Raw genomic sequence first — 17,655 nt, 5'->3', positions numbered from 1 at the left:
GTTTATTTTTATTTTAACTTGTCAGAACTTTTGTTTTTCACAATCTTTCTCATGTGGCTTAAATCACATGGCAGAATCACTTAAAAATTACTTAATTTACTGCTTAAATACAAAATTTCATTTTGATAACAAAAGATAATTCATATTAAATTAATATATTTTTTTTGATCACTAAAATATCGAAGCATATTAAAGGAAATATCGTTTAATTAATTAAAGAATTCGTATAATATTTCAAATCAATTTTGCCACGAAGGACAGCTTTTTGAATTGAATAGTTGGAGGCATGGAGTTGCCGCCAAGCTTTTGGGGCTGATCCCACGCAGCTTTTCGACAGCAGCTTTCAGTGTCCCGCAATTCGAAAGCCCCCGGAAATGGAATCGTGCTCTCCGCTGGCATTACTGCCATCGTTGGCTTAGCCGCTGGACGCCGGACTGCTGCACTGCCGCCGTCGCAAATTGTGATAATTGATTTCAATTGGCTCCATGCCGTTTGAGTGGCCCGTTGAATCGCCCGACGACACCAGCAACGATGTTTGATTCCCAGCTGAGTCTGTGCGCGGGTCGCATGGTCGCCGATTCCACCACCACCACCTCCGGCAGGGATGGATGCGATGGTGCCAAGACGATGATATGCCGCGCTTGCCTGGTGCTGCTGGGTCCGCAGGATGCGTGCCACAATCTGGACAGCGAGCAGGATCTGGCCAGCAAGTACTACGGCTGCACTGGAGAGGATGCGGTTAGGGATTTGCCACCCCAGTTGGTGCTGAAAAGCATCTGCGAGTGCTGCTATCAGTTGGTGCAGAAGTTCCACGACTTTCAACGCATGTGCGCAGAGTCCTTGCGCAATTTTGAGAAGCTGCTGCAGGACATCGACATCGGCTGCCTCAAGCTGGAGGACCACACTTGGCCCGACTTGGACACCCCTTCGGAGAGCAACGAGTCCACTAATCCGGAAGCCCAGTCGGACGCACCCTGCATCGTAGCGACGCAGGAGATTGTGAGTTTTATCTGGCCACAAGTGTGCCTCCGGCCCTAATCTTATCTGGAATCACTTTGGGTGCTCCGCTCGAGGTGTGTTGCCTAGCAGCAGCAAAGACAATACTGCTCCCCATTCCCCGCCATAAACAAAAACATTTGGACAGCGCTTGTTTGTGTGGAACTATTTTTGTTTGTGGCCGGGAGTGTTTGGTGGTGATAGCACTCGAAAAGGAGGCACGTCCAATCTATTGGGTATTTTTAAATTTTCCACTAATAAGATTGGGAAGATAGCAGCACACCTCGATTTATGGCTCCTCCAAAACTAGAAAGTGAATTTTAAAGGCCACTTTTATCTAGAATAGATAAATGTGTTTCTTAACTTTTACTCATTTTAGATATTATTTAATCTTTTTAGCAATAAAAAACTAAACTAAACAGATCAGTGACCCCCAAAGTTCGGTTCTTAAAGTAGTATTACTTTCATTTTATCATCTAAATCGAGCGATAAGATAATCTTCATAGCAAATTAAGGGAAAATTTCCACTTCAACGTGATGAGTAAACATAATTTAATTTCTACCCTTACTATAAACCAAAAAGCAGTTTGTTTTTATATGCTTAGACCCTTTTTACCCCATCATCTAAAAAAAAAATAAAAAATGCCTCTATAATAGATATGTATAGAATTCCCACAAAAAAAACCACCACCATTCAGTTTGCTATGGTAATTACATATATATTATACTCTCAATTTTCCAGGAGGAAGTGTACGTAATAGAGGACGAGTCAGCCAAACAGGATCTGGGCCAGGAGAAGCTATCCATTGCGGGCTCTAGCAAGTTGCTGGGTGCCAGGAAGCGACGAGGAGTGCGACACACCCTCGAGTGTCGCATATGTCATCGTGGCTTCTACAAACCATCGCTGCTGGAGGCCCACATGCAGCAGCATGAGGGTCTGAGACCGTATACCTGCGTCCATTGTGCGAAGAGCTATGCCCGGGCCAATCTGCTGGAGTCGCACCTGCGGCAGATGCATAACAATGCCGACGCTGCGCGGATCATCTATGCCTGCCCAAGCTGCAACAAGGTGTACACAGCGGACCGAAGTCTCAAATATCATATGAGAAGGGCGCACGAAAGGAATCAGGAGGCAGAGTGCCCGGATGCCCGGCACATTTGTGAGGAGTGCGGCAAGTGCTTTGCGCGAAAGGCACATCTAACGCGCCACAAGATGGTCCATGGTGGCGTTGAGGATCGGAGATACTGCTGCGAGTGCTGCGATCGAAGGTTCTACACCAAGGAGAACATGGTGGATCATCTGCAGCGCAAGCACGGCAACAAGAATCTGCTGCTCAGATGCAGAAAATGCGGACGCATATTCCGGAACAGCGTGCAGCTCAACGCGCACGGCAGGAAACACAAAGCGATGGATGTAGTTCAATAATTCGTTTTATTTGTGGTTTCAATAACATCAAGCTAACACAATTGTTACAATGATTCGAATTACTTGGAATTTTGTTACGCCAGTATTTGTGGGAGAATGCCGCATAATTGGAGATACTAAGACGAATGGTTGACGACGAATCGATGAGGCTGCCCTAAAATTAGCTAACATTCACATAATGGCCGGCGCAGCAGCATAGTCGATTAAAAATCATCAATACAAAAAAATGGCGATGGCGATGGCGCACTCGCAGTAGTTCTCAAAAAAGTAATCATGCGTATATAAAACAATTAACTAAAATTTATCCTTAAGCTTAAAGAACGGATGACAGTTTTAAAATTACATTACCAATACATTCATTTATCATTAATTTGTAGGGAGGAGGAAAGAGATGATAATAAAAACCAGATTATCCGTCAATCGATCGATAATTACATAAGAAACGCACGGGGTCTTCTGCCAAATGAACTATCAGCATTGAACATTGTTGAAATTGATCTGGTGATCCAGTTAACTGATGGTTCGGTGTTACGGTGGTGATTGATGATTGGTTGCTGGTTGGCAGTAGGTTCTTCGGATGAGTGGAGTTGCTTGCACTATATGTAAATAAATACGCCGCAATATGAGCATAGGATATAGGACAACGTATTGCCAAACTCTAGGTGTCCTTGTGTTTCTCGTAGAAGGCGTCTAGATATTTTTTGTACTCCTTTTGGTCGTTCCACATCATCGCGGCCTGCGCATTCAGTGGACTCTCGTTGTTCGGTTCGCCCAGCAGGGATTGTATGGACAGCAGAATGGTGCGCACATCGTACAGGGCCGACCATTTGTCCTTCAGTATGTCCAAACAGATGGCGCCCTGCAGATCAACATTGGGATGGAAGCAGGACGTCAGGAACTTCACCACGGGCGCTGCATACGGATACGAATTGGGAAAGTCCAGTGACAAACGATACGTTTGCCCCGAATACACCGTGTTCCGTGGACCCGCTATGGTGCCCACCCACTTGAAGATGTTCTCGCCGTCCGGAAACGCTGAGATGTCCCTCTCGTTGGCCATCATTAGGTTCATCAGTTCCTTGTGCAGTCTGTGGGCGAGTGGTGAGTGTGAGTGTGTGTGTGTGTGTGTATTGGCGGATTATCTATGCTGCACCATGTGCTACTTACCTTTTGCTCACGGCGTGATTGTCTTTCACGGGCATGGAGTCATCGCTGTGCTTGGTGCCACCGCCGCCTGCTCCACTTTGCTCTGGGCTGATATTCTGCGCCATGACTATATATCTATGTATGTGGGATGCTAGTGCTATCCGCTGTTTGGCTTTCAATAAGTGCGTGTAATGTAGCGCGCGTCGTGGCGGTCGGGTTTTCGATTCTCGATTGTGATTATATGTACTGTATAGTGGAAATTTTGTTTGATCGGTCGGAATACGCGTCTGTTGCTTTTTCAGATATTTTTTTTTCACTTTTGAGTGAAAACAAAATGGAAGGAGAACGAGAAGAAACTGTGTTTGGGCACAGGGTTGTATTTCATAATTTTTGGGGGGAGTCGATATGCTCGCTTGGCTTGGTCGAACGGTCACACTAGCCGAGAGATAACGGACAAATGTTTCAAAAAAAATTTAAGTTTATAAACGTATTAAACTTAATGTTATTATTAAGGCAGGTTACAAGTACATATAATTATTAAATTGAGTGAATAAACGTTTAAGTATGCCTAGCAGTTAATGAAAAAAAAGTATATCAATTGCTTACAAATACCAATAATATTTATTTATTATTTTAAGCTTAATATATTAAATCCCTTATATTTACACCTCTTTAGATATGTAAATCTTTTGATTTTATTTATTTAAAATTTTTTTTTTTTGTAATTATGATCGAGGGCTGCCATTTTGTGATGAATGCTTACCAACACTTTTAGGTACGCCGTTTTGTGTACGTAAGTTGCGTACCTAGACTTCCATCAAAATCAAAACATTGAGTAAATCGTAGAAAATGGATGAAAATAGCTTGATCTACGGGCTCGAACTGCAGGCGCGGGCTTTAACACCTCAGTACGGCGAGAGCAACGATGTGTGCTTCTTCATAGCCACCAACTCCTTGAAGCCCACCAACCAGGTGCACTTAATCCAGTACGAGGACGAGCAGGGATCCGTGCAATCAAAGGTAAACATCCGGGATGACCGAAGGATGAGCTAAATATACATCTTTGAACAGGTCTTTGAGCATGCCCTGGGTGAAGTGTGGAAACTGAATAGTTGTCCGCATAATCCTCGCCTGCTGGCCTCCGTCTACAATGTGCAAAAGGGAGCACAAGTGCTGTCCAAAGCGGCCATGTTTACGCTGCCCGAGGATCTCAATCCCGATCCGGAGCAGCTGAAGTCGGAATACCTGCCGTGGGAGCAGGTTGAGGTCCTGGATACTGAAGCACTGGGCGAACGTGTGAAGACCATCGAATTCCATCCCAACCAGGACACACTCGCCTGTGTGGTGGACAACAAGGTGGCTGTGATGCAGCGGGCCGAGTCCTCCACCCGCGTGGTGGCCGAGGTGCCGGCCAGTGGATCATCCAGTGGATCTGCAAAGCACACACAGCATTTTACCGGCGGCAAGTGGTCGCATCATCATCAGGGCCACCAGTTTCTCACACTCCAGGATGGCAATCTGAGTGCCTACGATGTGCGGGATACACAGCATTGCGCATGGAGCATCAACGATGCGCACGGACAAATGGTCCGTGACCTGGACTGCAATCCCAACAAGCAGTGTCATTTGGTGACCGGCGGTGACGATGGATACTTGAGGATCTGGGACTGCCGCATGCCCAAGGCTCCCGTTTTTGAGCGCTCCGATCATTCGCATTGGGTTTGGTGCGTGCGTTTCAACACATTCCATGACCAACTGCTCCTCTCCAGCTCCAGTGACTGCAAGGTGCTGCTCACGTGCGCGGGATCTGTGAGTTCGGAGACGCAGGTTCAGGCTGGACTAGATGAGTCCAACTTCAGTGGTGCCGATGCCGAGGAGAGGCACAAACTCTTGCCAGATGGTCTGCTGCAGACCTTCGATCAGCACGAGGACTCCGTTTACTGCGCGGAGTGGAGCAATGTGGATCCGTGGATCTTTGCGTCGCTCAGCTACGATGGCCGCGTCATAATCTCAAAGGTGCCCAAGCAGTACAAGTACCAGATTATATTTTAAGCCATTAGTTTCTTAAATTATTACGAATATTTCATTTAAATCTAACTAAACGGATTGTGTCCTTGTATGTATCAGATTATACAAATATTAAACCAATAAGTTATTATATGAAGATAAATATATCGAAGGACTAAAGCTAATTAGGCTCAACCTGTATCCTCGGATGTGCAGTCGGAGGAATCATTGGGATTGGCAGTTTCCACGGAACAAACTCGCTTGATCAGCTCGTTTTCGATCTCCACAGTGCCATTGTCCACTGCCTCCTCCATCTGCACGTACTCTATGGTGGCGGCACTCTTTTTGGAGGATAATAGAGGTTTGGCGACAGCAGGAGCAGGTGTTTCTGCAGTCTTTTTCGCCTGTGCTTCCGTATCATCCTCGGCTTCCTCCGCCAAACTGCTACGTTGCGGTTGAACTTCGGCGTAAATGGCGGGGAACTGCGACTGTAGCTTCTGCTTGATGACCCGTATCTTACGGAATATGTAATCCAGATCCTTCTTCATTTCGCTCAGGCATTTCACGTGTCTTTTGAAATCCTCGCTGGCACTTTTCAGACGACTCTGCGATAAGGCATTGCAGTTGAGCAGCATCTCGTTGGTTTTCTCGAAGCGTTGCAGCCTGTGGGATGTATTTTGGATGTTTATTATAGTCTCCGGTTAAATTAGATGGCTTACATCTGCTTTTGAGCCCGTATCATGGTCTCCACATCGCCCTGATTCACCATTCCTGCGAGACTTTGAATGAAGGCCTCGGCGGCGGAGTTGCCGAAGCCAGTGAAGGATTCCAGGTCAGGAGTGGCATCCTCGGACTGCTGCACATCCGCAAGGCCCAAGTGACTCATTGTAGCCTAGAATATATTTGTTTATATTAAGGGCAAAAACAATAATTGATTTGTTTACTTGCTTTTCAAGGTCTGTTTCTTTGAGACAACTTGAACTCTGCTTTGGGTGCGTTTGCTGGCAGTTTTCGTTTTCCTTTATTTGTATTTATGTTTTCAAATAGATCTCATGTTTGTAGCTATTTTAAAAGTTCTTTTGTTTAGATTTCTTTAAAAAAAATAAAAGATATTTTCGTAACAGCTGTTTAAGTACTAGTTATAAACCAGTGCTGCAAACTGCCAAAATGCAAAAGCACTGCCTTAAATGAATTTAAACATTTAACATTTAACTTTATGAAATAAAATGGATTTTCTTTTATTATTGAACATTTGTTTTTATTTCGGATATATTTAATTTTCATCATTTAAACACTTAAAAATATTTAAATAATAAAGCTTAGCAGAATGGCATTTGGGTATCTTCATTGAAATCCGTTTTGGTCACACTACGCTCACCGGCTTTTATATCAAGAGATTAAATTTTCTAATTTATTCTTGATTTAAACGTGCAAAATGAAGCTCGCTCCGACTGTTAAGCTAAACAATGGCTACGAGATGCCAATTCTGGGCCTCGGAACCTACAACGTAAGTTTATCCTTATCATCGGCGATGCTTATCAATCAGCAGGCAGAAATGGTTCATGGAACATTCTACCTTTCGATTCCAATAAAGCGCAATTGTGAAATTGAAAGTTAATTATGTTATCTGTAGCTAAAGAAATCTCGATGTGAGGCTGCCGTGTGCCACGCCCTCGAAATGGGCTATCGGCACATAGACACCGCATATCTGTACAGGAATGAAGGCATTATAGGCAAGGTTTTAGCTAAACTTATTGGCGACCAGAAACTAAAACGCGAACAGGTGTTTCTGGTCACAAAGGTAGGATATAGTATAGATGGTGTATATATAGTTACCAGCCCATGTATACAGATCGATCAATATCCAATTAGCTGTGGGACATTTACCACGAACCCAAGATGGTGAAACACGCCTGTGATATGCAATTAAAGCTACTGGGCGTGGACTATATAGATCTATATCTGATGCATTCGCCGGTGGGCGTGGACTACATCTCTGATGAAGATCTGATGCCCCACGAGAATGAACAGCTGAGAACCAAGTGAGTTTGGGATACAACTATATGTTAGCTTCGAGAAGCTTAAAGAAACTGATCTTTGGAACTCATAGCGATGTGGACTATGTGGACACCTACAGAAGTATGGAGCAACTGGTACATTTGGGGTTGGTGCGCAGCTTGGGATTGTCCAACTTCAATGCCAATCAGCTGAAGAGATTACTGGAAAACTGCCAAATTAAGCCTGCAAGCCTTCAAATCGAGTGTCATCCGGAATTGGTGCAAATCCCATTAATTGAGCTCTGTAAATTCCACAATATCACAGTGGTTGCCTATTCGCCACTGGGGCGTCCCAAAGCCTGCAATCCGCTGCCGGATTACTACACGGATTCCAAGTTACTGGCATTGGCAGCGAAATACGGCAAGACACCAGCTCAAATCATCCTAAGATACTTGGTATAAACGACCTTAGAATTGTAAAGTGTTGAAGATATTTATTGGCTAAAAATCGACAGATTGATATTGGCACGGTACCCATTCCAAAAGCTGCCCAGCAAGCCCATCTCGTCGAGAATCTGGATATATTTGATTTTCACCTGACGCCGGAGGAGTTGCTCCAATTGAAGACCTTTAATACAGGGCAGAGAATCTGGAAATTTGAAAAAGCGAAGAATCATCAGTACTATCCTTACTAACAGAAGATATTTAGTGTTTGAAAAGTGTAACTACATGTATAAGATAGAATTTCGTTAGATAGTTTAGGTTTTACGTTTTTGCGTTATTTTTTTAGTAAAATATTACAATGGTTTAAAATGTCATCAAATCAAACGTTATCATATATAAATATACTATATTTTGTGCTAGAAATGATCTTATGAAAGGCAAATTAGCATTTTAAGTGCTCACCTGGGACAATAATTTTTTGCATCTCCTCCAAATCTCTCTATCAAAGTTTCTCGAATCTTTCGTGTGCCTTGCGACGTTGATCAATCGTATAATTTCGGATGTTGTTTTGATTTGTCATTTCGCGGCTCTCCGAAATGCTCACAGTTTCCTCGCCGAAATGAACGTGTTGCTGTGGTCGAAAATAACAATATACTGATCTCAAGAGTCGCATTATAAAGCACATATCTGATTCTGTCGGAAAGGAGAAAGGTTAATGGTGAATTTAATACTCCATTTGCAGTCGAAGGACAACGAAGGCGAGGCCGCTGTAAAGCATGCGATTGATGTGGGCTATCGTCACATAGATACTGCCTATTTCTACCAAAACGAGGCCGAAGTGGGCAAGGCGATTCGGGACAAGATCGCAGAGGGAGTGGTCAAGCGAGAGGATATTTTCCTGGTCACTAAGGTAAATGCAATGAATATATTCTAGATCTATTAATAAGATTATAATTTTGCGCAGCTTTGGAACATTTTTCATAATCCTGAGCGCGTTGAGGGCATTTGCCGCAAGCAGCTGAGCAATTTTGGCTTGGACTACATCGATCTGTATCTGATGCACATGCCAGTGGGCTACAAATATGTTGATGACAACACCCTGCTGCCCAAGAATGAGGACGATGTGCTCCAACTAAGCGATGTGGACTATCTGGATACGTACAAGGCCATGGAAAAGCTGGTGAAACTGGGCCTGGTGCGCAGCATCGGAGTATCCAACTTCAACAGCGAGCAGCTGGCACGAGTTTTGGACAACTGTAAGATCAAACCCGTCACTAACCAGGTGGAGTGCTCGCCTGCGCTCAACCAGAAGGCTTTGACAGCCTTCTGCAAGAAGAACGACGTCACCCTGACGGGCTACACGCCTTTGGGCAAGCCCAAGCCGGATATCCAGAAGCCGGACTTTATCTATTCGCCGGAGGTGGCTGTTATTGCCAAAAAATATGGCAAGACTGGACCGCAGATTGCGCTGCGTTATCTGGTAACTGAGGCATCAATCTGACCTCAGCGATAGCATCTAATTAACCTATTTTTTCGCAGGTTTCTCTGGGTGTCATTCCCATTCCGAAGTCATCGAATACTAACCGAATTTCTGAGAACTTCGATATCTTCGATTTTGAGCTGACAGCCGAGGAAATGGCCGTTCTCGATGGTTATCACACTGGCGAACGGGTGGTGCCATTAAATTTGATCAAGGGCCTCAACCACAAGTACTACCCCTTTTCAATTGAGTTTTAAACGAGAAGAGCGCCTTGTTGCTGTATTACGAATATAATTTAATAAATTTGTTACACATCAATCTCTATGACAACAAATTGAATGCACGAATGTATTTGCATACTTATTCGAAGCTTATCCACAACAAAGGTCATTGTGCCTTGATGCTCCATTAAATCCGACCAGTTGCTAACGATCCGATCCGCACACCACCGTGGAACTTATTCCCAGAAATGGGGAGCAAATGGAAGCATCGATCTTTGGCACGGCACGTTTGACATCCCAGCTGAAAGGTGAAAATGTTTGAATAAGACCGAAATATTAAGTATTAAGCTTTTACTACCAATGGTACTGCGAAGTGCTCAAACTTGGAGATCAGCAATAGAGATTCAAACTTAAGTTACATCTGGAAAAAACTGTATACCTGCATTATTTCAATCATTTCAATAGTTGTTCAGCTTAGACATTGATTAATGATTACATATATTGTATATATATTTGGCAACTCAAACTAGTGCTATTTTTAGAAGGTGTTTCAAGCTTTTCTACAGTAACTTTAAATATAGAAAAAAGTTTAGTGAGTAAATGAGATGTAAAAAAGTATATGGATTGATGTGTGATTTAAAAAACGTTCTTTTAGAAGAACTTTTGCTGATCTGCCAGCTGTTAGCTTAAACTAGTTATAATCCTTTCATTACGACAACATTTTTAAGGACGAATTTTGTGTTTGCCAACATTCTCTTATCAATGGATCTTCTATTCTGATGTATGGCCAAAAAATATCATGAGGAAGCTATTAGTTGCGCCAACCGCAGAAATGAAGCATGAAAGTATTATGGCTATTAGTTGATGTACCTATTACGCCCGAATGGCTAATTATCTTTGGATTGCTGAGTACATTTTGGGTTAATCGCCGCCGTAGACCTTTGTAAATAGCACCTCGGCCTGGCGGGTGACGTCAGAGCCAACTAAGATGAGCACGGGCTGAATGAAATTGGGGTCGTCTAGCCTTTGAGCTGCCCCAAAATTGCGTACGGAGGAGTGAATTGAATCCACGGGATTTGGCTACGTGCTGCTCCACGAGTCAATTAGAGGAGAATCTGTGCATGCGCCACCTTGACCCAGGCCAAGAATAACATAACCAACCAAAACCACTTTCCATGCTGGAGATGGGTATCTCCTAGCTGGGATCGGATGCTCACTTAGTGCTGCACTGAGGCGCTGAGCCTCTCCACTCCAACCAAAATTCCACTCAAATGGTTGAGTGAGTGAAATGCGGCCGAGAGCGCGAGGTTTAAATAAATTTTCAGTCAAAAAATTGGCAGTTTCGCTCCAAGCGTGCCCACGTTCACATCGTCGCCAGTTCAGTTGCGGAACTCACACACGGATATATATATACATATATTCCGGCGATCAATTAGAGCCCCGGAATTCAGCCACATCCCTCCCCTGCGACGCGTCCAAATATTGTTATATAAGTTTAACAACTTGTGAAATCCACGCAGTGCCAGTGCGTAAGACCAAAAGTGAGTTAAGCTGAGAATTACAACCCCCCCTTATACCATCTCTTTGGTTGCGAAACCAAAAAGGATCGAATCCGTGCATTATGTAAAGGCCCGAGAAAAGCGAGGTGGCGGGGAAAAACTTTCGCTTTCACCCAAGTACAGCTGGCTGCAGCTGCTGCGCATGCGCAGATACATTCGCAGATTGCCACTGTTTGCCGGGGATAAACCAGCCACACTATAGAGTTAACTGAATCAGGTTCCCAAACAAAGATACATTTGTACTTTTTGAGCAAGAAAAGATAGATTCTTTAAGTGATAGTATGCCATGTTAACCTAGGTTTATATTTGGTAAATATGCAAAATTAGATTGGGTCACAGATGTTTTCGTATCTTATAGATAGATTCGATTAATAGGTATAATTAAGAACAGCTATTTTCTTAGCAAGAGATTAAAATGTTATTTAAGTTAGTTAAATTCAAACTATTTTTAATGTATAAAGTTAAAGATATTTTTGAAATATTTTGCTAGCTCCATTTCTAAGCCCCGTGAATTTCTCCCAGTGTAGCACTTGCACACCTTAGTTGATTGCTCTAAACTAGGTGCGTGGGTGTAGCCAAACGAAAATCGTATAGTTTTTAGTTTAGAGCCTTTTAATTGTGCTTTATTGACCCACTGCAAGTGCTTCGCTCAAGTCAATTATTTAACGGCCAATAGTTAGCAGCTCTTCGAGAGTTTTGTAATTCTGTTTGCTGGCTAATTGCCCACCACAAGACGGGCCCGGGCGCACAAGGTCTTCTCGGCCGACAGCCCATGTTGGCCAATACCGTAAAAGCCAAGTTGGTCGGCTATGTTGTTTGGTTGGAAAACGTACTCAATGCAATGCAATTTGTGCGGTTCGCATATAAATATTCATGGCAAGTGGCTATTGTGCAATTGCCAGGGACAAAGCCATCGACGTGACGGTTTCCTTTGACCAACAGCCACGACCTCGTCGGTAATTCTGGGTGCCATATGTCTAGTGGATGGCCAGTTTTCCAGTTTATGAGTTTTTAGTCAGTTACAAGTGCAGCGGAATGGAGTTTTAAAGGCGCTGCCTTGACCAACGCAACGGAATGGGCCACAAAAGCCTTGGGTGGCGAACGTGGTTAGCCTGGCTAATGAATTCCGCCCTGTAATCAGTGCCATTAGATTCTGACACACATGAATATAAAGCGCTACTCATCCGGGGAACATTAGCGAACTATTGTCGTAATTGTGGCAAAATGCAATCTGCATGATAATCCGGAAAGGCAGATGCAAATCGCCGCCAAATCGTAAACTCAACTGTTTGCCCATTCGAAATTCGAAATTGAGTCAAAGCAAACCAATATTGCCAATGTGCACGGTCATGGGGTGGGATTGGGCAAGTGCACGGCGAGAAATTAGGGGGTAACTTGCGCGAAAAAGCCTTGCTCTTGAATCTGAACTAATCATATTCGTGGATAATGAGGAATGAATGAAAAATACAAGTCATTCGATGATTAATTGTTAGCTGTTGTGCCAAACAAAATGTATTCAAAAGTGGGATTTACCTAAGATTATAAGGTATTATTGATAATAAGATCATAAGTTAGTAGATATTATGAACTTTTGATTATTAGGGTTCCGTAACATTTTATAGATCTTAACTAGATCATCATGTAAGGATAGTACCGCTTTCCTATCGATGATATTCTGAGTTATTTGAGTGAATGCAGCTTTCAATTGCTGAAGATCCCAATGGACCGGATGTCAGTCATTTCTCGCCGTGTAATGGGAGTGGATCGGTTCGAGTGGTGGGATGGGAAAACCTGTTTTGAGCATTTCTCGCCGGCTGCACTCTTTACTCTTACCAAAAGTTGGCGACATGGTAAGACGGTTGGTACTTCGGTTTGCCAGCTTTTATGCTGCGGTATGATATGATGTAACACCAACGGGCTAATTGGCGGAGCGGAAAACGGACGCAACAGAAACGATAACGAAATTACAAATCGCATGTTTCACTGCTCCCCAAGTGGATGAGTGGACAAGTGGACGGCGGACATCTTCAGCACGTCATGGCTTCGCATGGCCCATAAATGATCGAGTTACCAAAGCCCGAAACTTTCATACCATATAAACAATACCCATACCCATTCCCATATTGAACGTATTCAAAGCAGGGCAATTCCATACGTTCAATTTATTTTACATCAGCGATGGACATCGCAGCGGATCGATTGCGTTGGAAACTGTGTGAAGGCCATGAAAGTGAACAAACTGGTCATAAACAGTTTGTTGACCAAAAAATAGTTGGACCATCCAATCCGGCCAGCCAGCTGTCATCCGATCCGCAATTACTGGGCGGTTGCTCCGCAGCCTTGCGCATCTTTCTCTCGACCTTCGTCTGGGATTTTTAACGACTAGAAATTTAAATGGGCTACGAAATGAGCCACCAAACACATTCGATTCGTATGCAAAACAGTCACTCACTCAGTCAGTTAGCCGGCGGATTTTGGGTCACGGTCAATGGAACTGTGTAAGAAAAAAATACGCGGAAATGCCAGCATCTCTGGCCGGGATTGGGATTAGCCAATCGATCGCGGCAATCGGCTGTGGGCAGCTGCTTCCAACTAGCGAAGTAGCCCACGCAAGGCATTGCACCCTGGTCGCCATCGCTATATCCAGTTCCCCAGTCCATTCGCCTGACATTGTGCAGCCAAGAGTCAAGTGGGATTAATTGGTATGCATAGATATACATATGTATGTTTGTATGCTCGAGTGACATGGCGGAGGTGGTGGTCCAGTAAACTGCGCTGACCCTTGAGAGTTCGATGAATTTTAACATTTCGGATTGCACAATCGCCAACGACCAAGGGCAACCGGCCAATTAGTGGCGGTGGTGTCAGCCGTGAAGAAATCTGGCTAACTGGCTAGCTGGCTAACTGGCAGCGCTCACTTAGCCACTTGGCCATTTTAGCCCATTATTTCGCTCACGGACAGCCAAAAAATGCAGTTCGATTAATTGATATATCGCATCTATAAATTACTTAAATGCATTTAAGCGATCACAATTTAAGATAACTATGACTTCGTTTTAAATTAAATTTCATTTACATGCATTTTCGTTCACTGAGTTAAATCGGTAATTAAAATCAGGGAAATAACTTAATTTTACTTTGTAATGTTTAGCTGAGTTATACTTACTTATAATAATTGTAATTATCTATAATAAATAACAGGGAAGTAAGTCTTAGTTAACAAAGTTTCGTTTTGTAAATTATTTTAAAAAGGCAATTATTGCAAATAGTTAGCTTAATAGTTTAGTTCAAAATATAGAATTGGATATTATAAATAAATATATATTTGGGATATTTTCTTTCAGTAACAATCTTAAATTAGATATATATTCTAATAAATTGTTGTAAAATAATTTAAACTTAAAGTTCATCTATTTAATAACAACATTTGAAATAACATGAATATCTTTGTTTTTAAACACGTATCTCAAATGGAATACCCATTTTATTTGGAGCAGTGTAATCAAAGGGAAATTCAGCAGGTAGATCGTAAACTTTTAGGGAAATCGAGTAAAAATTTGGCAGCTGTGGCCTAAACTGAAAAGTGAAAGTGTTAATTGGACTTGGCTTACTTAAACCACCGAAATCCGTGACTTTATGCGTTCTGCTCACTTGATTTCTTGATTTTGAGCACATAAATTGTGTAATATAGTATTGAATGTATGTATATGAAGTGTATGTCTACACTTGCTACTTGTGCAATAGAATTTTGCAACTAAGACATTATATATGTTTTGTCCCGATTTCAGTGCTTGAGACCGAGGTGCTGCAACAACCGAAGCTGAGTGGACCGGCTGCCAGTAGCGGCAGCGACTATGACTATCCGTATGTCTGCGGACTGAGTCCAGCAATGAAGCTTGTGGCCAAGGAGGAGCTGCACGAGGACGAAAACATACGGCGCCAGGCGCTGGCCCAGTTCCGCGAGTGGATCGAGAAGCATCCGCATATCCGCAAGTGCCGCACCGACACCGTCTTCCTGCTGCGCTTTCTGCGCACCAAAAAGTTCTCCGTACCATCCGCCTGCGAAATGCTCGAGCGCTACCTGACCATCCGGCAGCTGTTCCCGCAGTGGTTCAAACAGCTGGACATCAACGATCCGGCCATCAATGAGATCTTCGAGAATGGTTATCTGGTGCCGCTGCCGCAGCGCGACTCCACCGGACGCCAGGTCATCTTCTCCGTGGCCGCCAAGTTCGATCCGTACAAGGTCAGGATCTCTATTTGTTTTTCACTTCTGTAGAGACTTTTAATAGCTATCCCATGTCCATTCCAGTTCACTTCGGTGCAAATGGCGCGAGTGCACAGTCTGATTTGCGAGGCACTGCTGGATGATGAGGACTCCCAGGTGGCTGGCTATGTGTACATCAACGACGAGAGTGGCATGAACATGGGCTTCGTTAGCCTCTGGTCTCTGACCGACCTGCGCAGCATTGTCAAGTGCATCCAGAACTCGACGCCCATGCGGCACAAGGAGACGCACTTCGTCAACATTCCGCACTACGCCAATCGCATCATCGAGCTGGGCGTGTCCATGCTGAGCGATAAGCTCAAGAAGCGAATCATTGTGAGTTCATTTCGATTGTCATCCATTTGCATGTGCTGACTGTATGGCTTTATTTCCCTTCAGGTGCACAAGAATGTTGACATTTTGAAGACGAAGATCGATCCCGCCATCCTGCCCAAGGAATATGGTGGCACCGTGCCCATTGCCGATATGATCGCCCAGTTCAAACAGAAGTTGCAGCAACGCCGAGCGGCAATCCTTGCACTCGACGACATGCAGATCGAGGTCACCAAGGATGCGGCCAATTTCGCTGGGAATGATATCGGCGACATCGATGCCGGTGTCGTTGGCAGTTTTAGGAAACTGGAGGTGGACTAGAGACCGCCGTGGTGCAATACCCAATTCCGTAGGCTAAGCTAGGATAGGTCTGGATACCATTGAGACAATCGACAAGACGCGCGGGCATGCACACTTCGTACCTATTTAAAAGCATCACCACTAAGTTGTATAACTACGGTCTCGCGGGAACTGTGACTCCCTCCAGTGGGTCGTGGTCCTCCAATCCTCAGAACCACATAGTTGCTGGGCCTGTGGCTGAGTTTCCACAGTTGTATATTCCATCCATGCGTTACGTTATCTTAAATGAATGTCTATTTAAATATATGTATATACTTATTCTTGTGAATTTGAATTCCTGTCTTTACTTTACTGTTTATTGTGATCTTTTCAAGTTGCAAGTTAAGTAAATCTAATAGTATATTTTAAAATGTCCACCAAGAGTGAGCACATATGTATATCCTGTAAGGATATGCTCCATTTATCGCATAATTGCAACCAAATCCCAAGAAAATAACCCAACCAGTGTTTTAAATAGTACGCCCAACAAATCTATGGCTATGGTTCAAAATCTGTACCTAGGCGGTACCTGTGAAGTACCTAGGCTGTACCTAAGATTTACTAAGCCAGTACGTAGATTAATGTTCCTATGGCGCAACTATGAACTACTTATTCCGTAGGTAGGACGCTACTGGGCAGTACACTTCCATTAACTTCAAAGATACATACTTGGAAAAAAATCCTATAGTTTGTGATTAGGTTGTGGAATATGTTTGGTTGTTGTGTTTTTTGAAATAATCGTTAGGGCATAGGTTGGTGCATTGGCTAAGTTATATGGTGTAACACCTTTATACAATGGAACGGTTTATTTATTTAACTAATTTCTGCCTTTTAGATGACCTGTTATTATTATAATTATCAACTGAATGTGCAAGAATGTATCTACCGTAGAAACTGTAAGAATGGGAGGTTGGTTCATAACGAGAATCTTGAAATTACAGTGCAGTCGCTAAGTGGTTAATTCTGCGGTGAGCTTAGCGAACGAAAAAAGTCGTTCCGCCGAACTTCGTTTTCCCAAGAGGTTTGTAATAGGTTGTCTATGGCTGCTGTTATTTTCTTTAGCGGTAACTATGACACAAATGGCGTTGAGAGAATCTGAGTGCATTCTACAAGCACAATAAGAGAACAAAAGTTCTTTGGCTTTAGTTGTGAGCGTTTGTTTGTGCCCGACACTCGTGCTCACAAGTGGAGTCAATGAAATAAAATTCACTAATGAAATAAATAATTACACATGTAGTTTTAAGTAAAAGCAAGCAGTATATACTTCTACGCAGCTAGCTACAATGTCTTAAGATATTAATATCCGCTAGCTTTTGTCACGTATACTCTGAGATGCTAGAGTTTTACCCGCTGCTGTACGTGTGAGCGCGCGAATGTGTGTCGGCATTATGATTGTACGCTTATTATTATGGCCGCATACGAAGTAATTTCCAAGTTAAC

The 17,655-nt window shown here is 43.4% G+C and overlaps 6 protein-coding genes and 2 long non-coding RNA genes across 11 annotated transcripts; 4 read left to right on the top strand and 4 right to left on the bottom strand.

The window, feature by feature from the left end:
* The first annotated feature begins 399 nt into the window (after positions 1–399).
* On the top strand, positions 400–2,842 carry LOC6605453 (histone-lysine N-methyltransferase PRDM16). The gene is made up of 2 exons (XM_002030250.2): positions 400–999; positions 1,739–2,842. The coding sequence occupies exons 1-2, from the start codon at positions 532–534 to the stop codon at positions 2,420–2,422; spliced, it is 1,152 nt and encodes a 383-aa protein (XP_002030286.2). The 5' UTR covers positions 400–531; the 3' UTR covers positions 2,423–2,842.
* LOC6605452 (ubiquitin-conjugating enzyme E2 C) lies at positions 2,410–3,934 on the bottom strand. The gene is made up of 2 exons (XM_002030249.2): positions 3,590–3,934; positions 2,410–3,510 (listed from the first exon to the last, which is right to left on the bottom strand). Exons 1-2 carry the CDS (start codon positions 3,691–3,693, stop codon positions 3,081–3,083), a joined length of 534 nt encoding a protein of 177 aa, XP_002030285.1. The 5' UTR covers positions 3,694–3,934; the 3' UTR covers positions 2,410–3,080.
* Positions 3,935–4,347: 413 nt separating this feature from the next.
* Positions 4,348–5,738, top strand: LOC6605451 (EARP-interacting protein homolog). Its single transcript, XM_002030248.2, has 2 exons — positions 4,348–4,588; positions 4,640–5,738. The coding sequence occupies exons 1-2, from the start codon at positions 4,418–4,420 to the stop codon at positions 5,618–5,620; spliced, it is 1,152 nt and encodes a 383-aa protein (XP_002030284.1). The 5' UTR covers positions 4,348–4,417; the 3' UTR covers positions 5,621–5,738.
* Positions 5,610–6,716, bottom strand: LOC6605450 (kxDL motif-containing protein CG10681). Of its 2 annotated transcripts, none has more exons than XM_032718904.1 (3): positions 6,520–6,716; positions 6,295–6,467; positions 5,610–6,238 (listed from the first exon to the last, which is right to left on the bottom strand). In XM_032718904.1, exons 2-3 carry the CDS (start codon positions 6,459–6,461, stop codon positions 5,767–5,769), a joined length of 639 nt encoding a protein of 212 aa, XP_032574795.1. In that variant the 5' UTR covers positions 6,462–6,467; positions 6,520–6,716; the 3' UTR covers positions 5,610–5,766. The 2 variants fall into 2 exon arrangements, with proteins under 2 accessions (XP_032574795.1, XP_002030283.1); XM_002030247.2 differs by having other exon boundaries at positions 6,524–6,715.
* A 221-nt stretch (positions 6,717–6,937) lies between these two features.
* LOC6605449 (1,5-anhydro-D-fructose reductase) lies at positions 6,938–9,830 on the top strand. 3 transcript variants are annotated; one of them, XM_032719386.1, is made up of 5 exons: positions 6,938–7,082; positions 7,209–7,376; positions 7,448–7,617; positions 7,686–8,028; positions 8,088–8,390. In XM_032719386.1, exons 1-5 carry the CDS (start codon positions 7,011–7,013, stop codon positions 8,265–8,267), a joined length of 933 nt encoding a protein of 310 aa, XP_032575277.1. In that variant the 5' UTR covers positions 6,938–7,010; the 3' UTR covers positions 8,268–8,390. The 3 variants fall into 3 exon arrangements, with proteins under 3 accessions (XP_032575277.1, XP_032575275.1, XP_032575276.1); XM_032719384.1 differs by lacking the exons at positions 7,209–7,376; positions 7,448–7,617; positions 7,686–8,028; positions 8,088–8,390 and adding exons at positions 8,759–8,926; positions 8,981–9,496; positions 9,556–9,830 and having other exon boundaries at positions 6,939–7,082; XM_032719385.1 differs by lacking the exon at positions 6,938–7,082 and having other exon boundaries at positions 7,289–7,376; positions 7,428–7,617.
* A 102-nt stretch (positions 9,831–9,932) lies between these two features.
* On the bottom strand, positions 9,933–17,646 carry LOC116801214. The gene is made up of 3 exons (XR_004361853.1): positions 17,563–17,646; positions 10,076–10,138; positions 9,933–10,018 (listed from the first exon to the last, which is right to left on the bottom strand). It is a non-coding gene; the product is annotated as an uncharacterized LOC116801214 (long non-coding RNA).
* Positions 11,056–16,510, top strand: LOC6605448 (clavesin-1). The gene is made up of 4 exons (XM_032719383.1): positions 11,056–11,258; positions 15,065–15,522; positions 15,589–15,879; positions 15,943–16,510. Coding segments are annotated over exons 1-4 (1,005 nt in total). The 5' UTR covers positions 11,056–11,257; the 3' UTR covers positions 16,198–16,510.
* On the bottom strand, positions 11,545–14,732 carry LOC116801215. Its single transcript, XR_004361854.1, has 2 exons — positions 13,729–14,732; positions 11,545–13,658 (listed from the first exon to the last, which is right to left on the bottom strand). It is a non-coding gene; the product is annotated as an uncharacterized LOC116801215 (long non-coding RNA).
* Positions 17,647–17,655: the final 9 nt, after the last annotated feature.

Source organism: Drosophila sechellia, chromosome 3L (genome assembly GCF_004382195.2).
Source record: "Drosophila sechellia strain sech25 chromosome 3L, ASM438219v1, whole genome shotgun sequence".
In the NCBI taxonomy this organism is placed as follows: Eukaryota; Metazoa; Arthropoda; class Insecta; order Diptera; family Drosophilidae; genus Drosophila; species Drosophila sechellia.
The sequence above is the reverse complement of the archived record's forward strand: the minus strand, read 5'-3'. Positions and strand labels throughout refer to the sequence as shown.

Bases quoted from the DNA above. Each gene is read 5' to 3' on its own strand.
- LOC6605453 (XM_002030250.2), top strand. From the start codon at position 532: ATGTTTGATTCCCAGCTGAGTCTGTGCGCGGGTCGCATGGTCGCCGAT. The intron at 1,000-1,738 runs GTGAGTTTTATC...TCAATTTTCCAG, and splicing joins TCGTAGCGACGCAGGAGATT to GAGGAAGTGTACGTAATAGA.
- LOC6605452 (XM_002030249.2), bottom strand. From the start codon at position 3,693: ATGGCGCAGAATATCAGCCCAGAGCAAAGTGGAGCAGGCGGCGGTGGC. The intron at 3,511-3,589 runs GTAAGTAGCACA...ACTCGCCCACAG, and splicing joins AATCACGCCGTGAGCAAAAG to ACTGCACAAGGAACTGATGA.
- LOC6605451 (XM_002030248.2), top strand. From the start codon at position 4,418: ATGGATGAAAATAGCTTGATCTACGGGCTCGAACTGCAGGCGCGGGCT. The intron at 4,589-4,639 runs GTAAACATCCGG...ATCTTTGAACAG, and splicing joins AGGGATCCGTGCAATCAAAG to GTCTTTGAGCATGCCCTGGG.
- LOC6605450 (XM_032718904.1), bottom strand. From the start codon at position 6,461: ATGAGTCACTTGGGCCTTGCGGATGTGCAGCAGTCCGAGGATGCCACT. The intron at 6,239-6,294 runs GTAAGCCATCTA...TACATCCCACAG, and splicing joins ATACGGGCTCAAAAGCAGAT to GCTGCAACGCTTCGAGAAAA.
- LOC6605449 (XM_032719384.1), top strand. From the start codon at position 7,011: ATGAAGCTCGCTCCGACTGTTAAGCTAAACAATGGCTACGAGATGCCA. The intron at 8,927-8,980 runs GTAAATGCAATG...AATTTTGCGCAG, and splicing joins ATATTTTCCTGGTCACTAAG to CTTTGGAACATTTTTCATAA. The intron at 9,497-9,555 runs GTAACTGAGGCA...ATTTTTTCGCAG, and splicing joins AGATTGCGCTGCGTTATCTG to GTTTCTCTGGGTGTCATTCC.
- LOC6605448 (XM_032719383.1), top strand. The intron at 15,523-15,588 runs GTCAGGATCTCT...TGTCCATTCCAG, and splicing joins CCAAGTTCGATCCGTACAAG to TTCACTTCGGTGCAAATGGC. The intron at 15,880-15,942 runs GTGAGTTCATTT...ATTTCCCTTCAG, and splicing joins AGCTCAAGAAGCGAATCATT to GTGCACAAGAATGTTGACAT.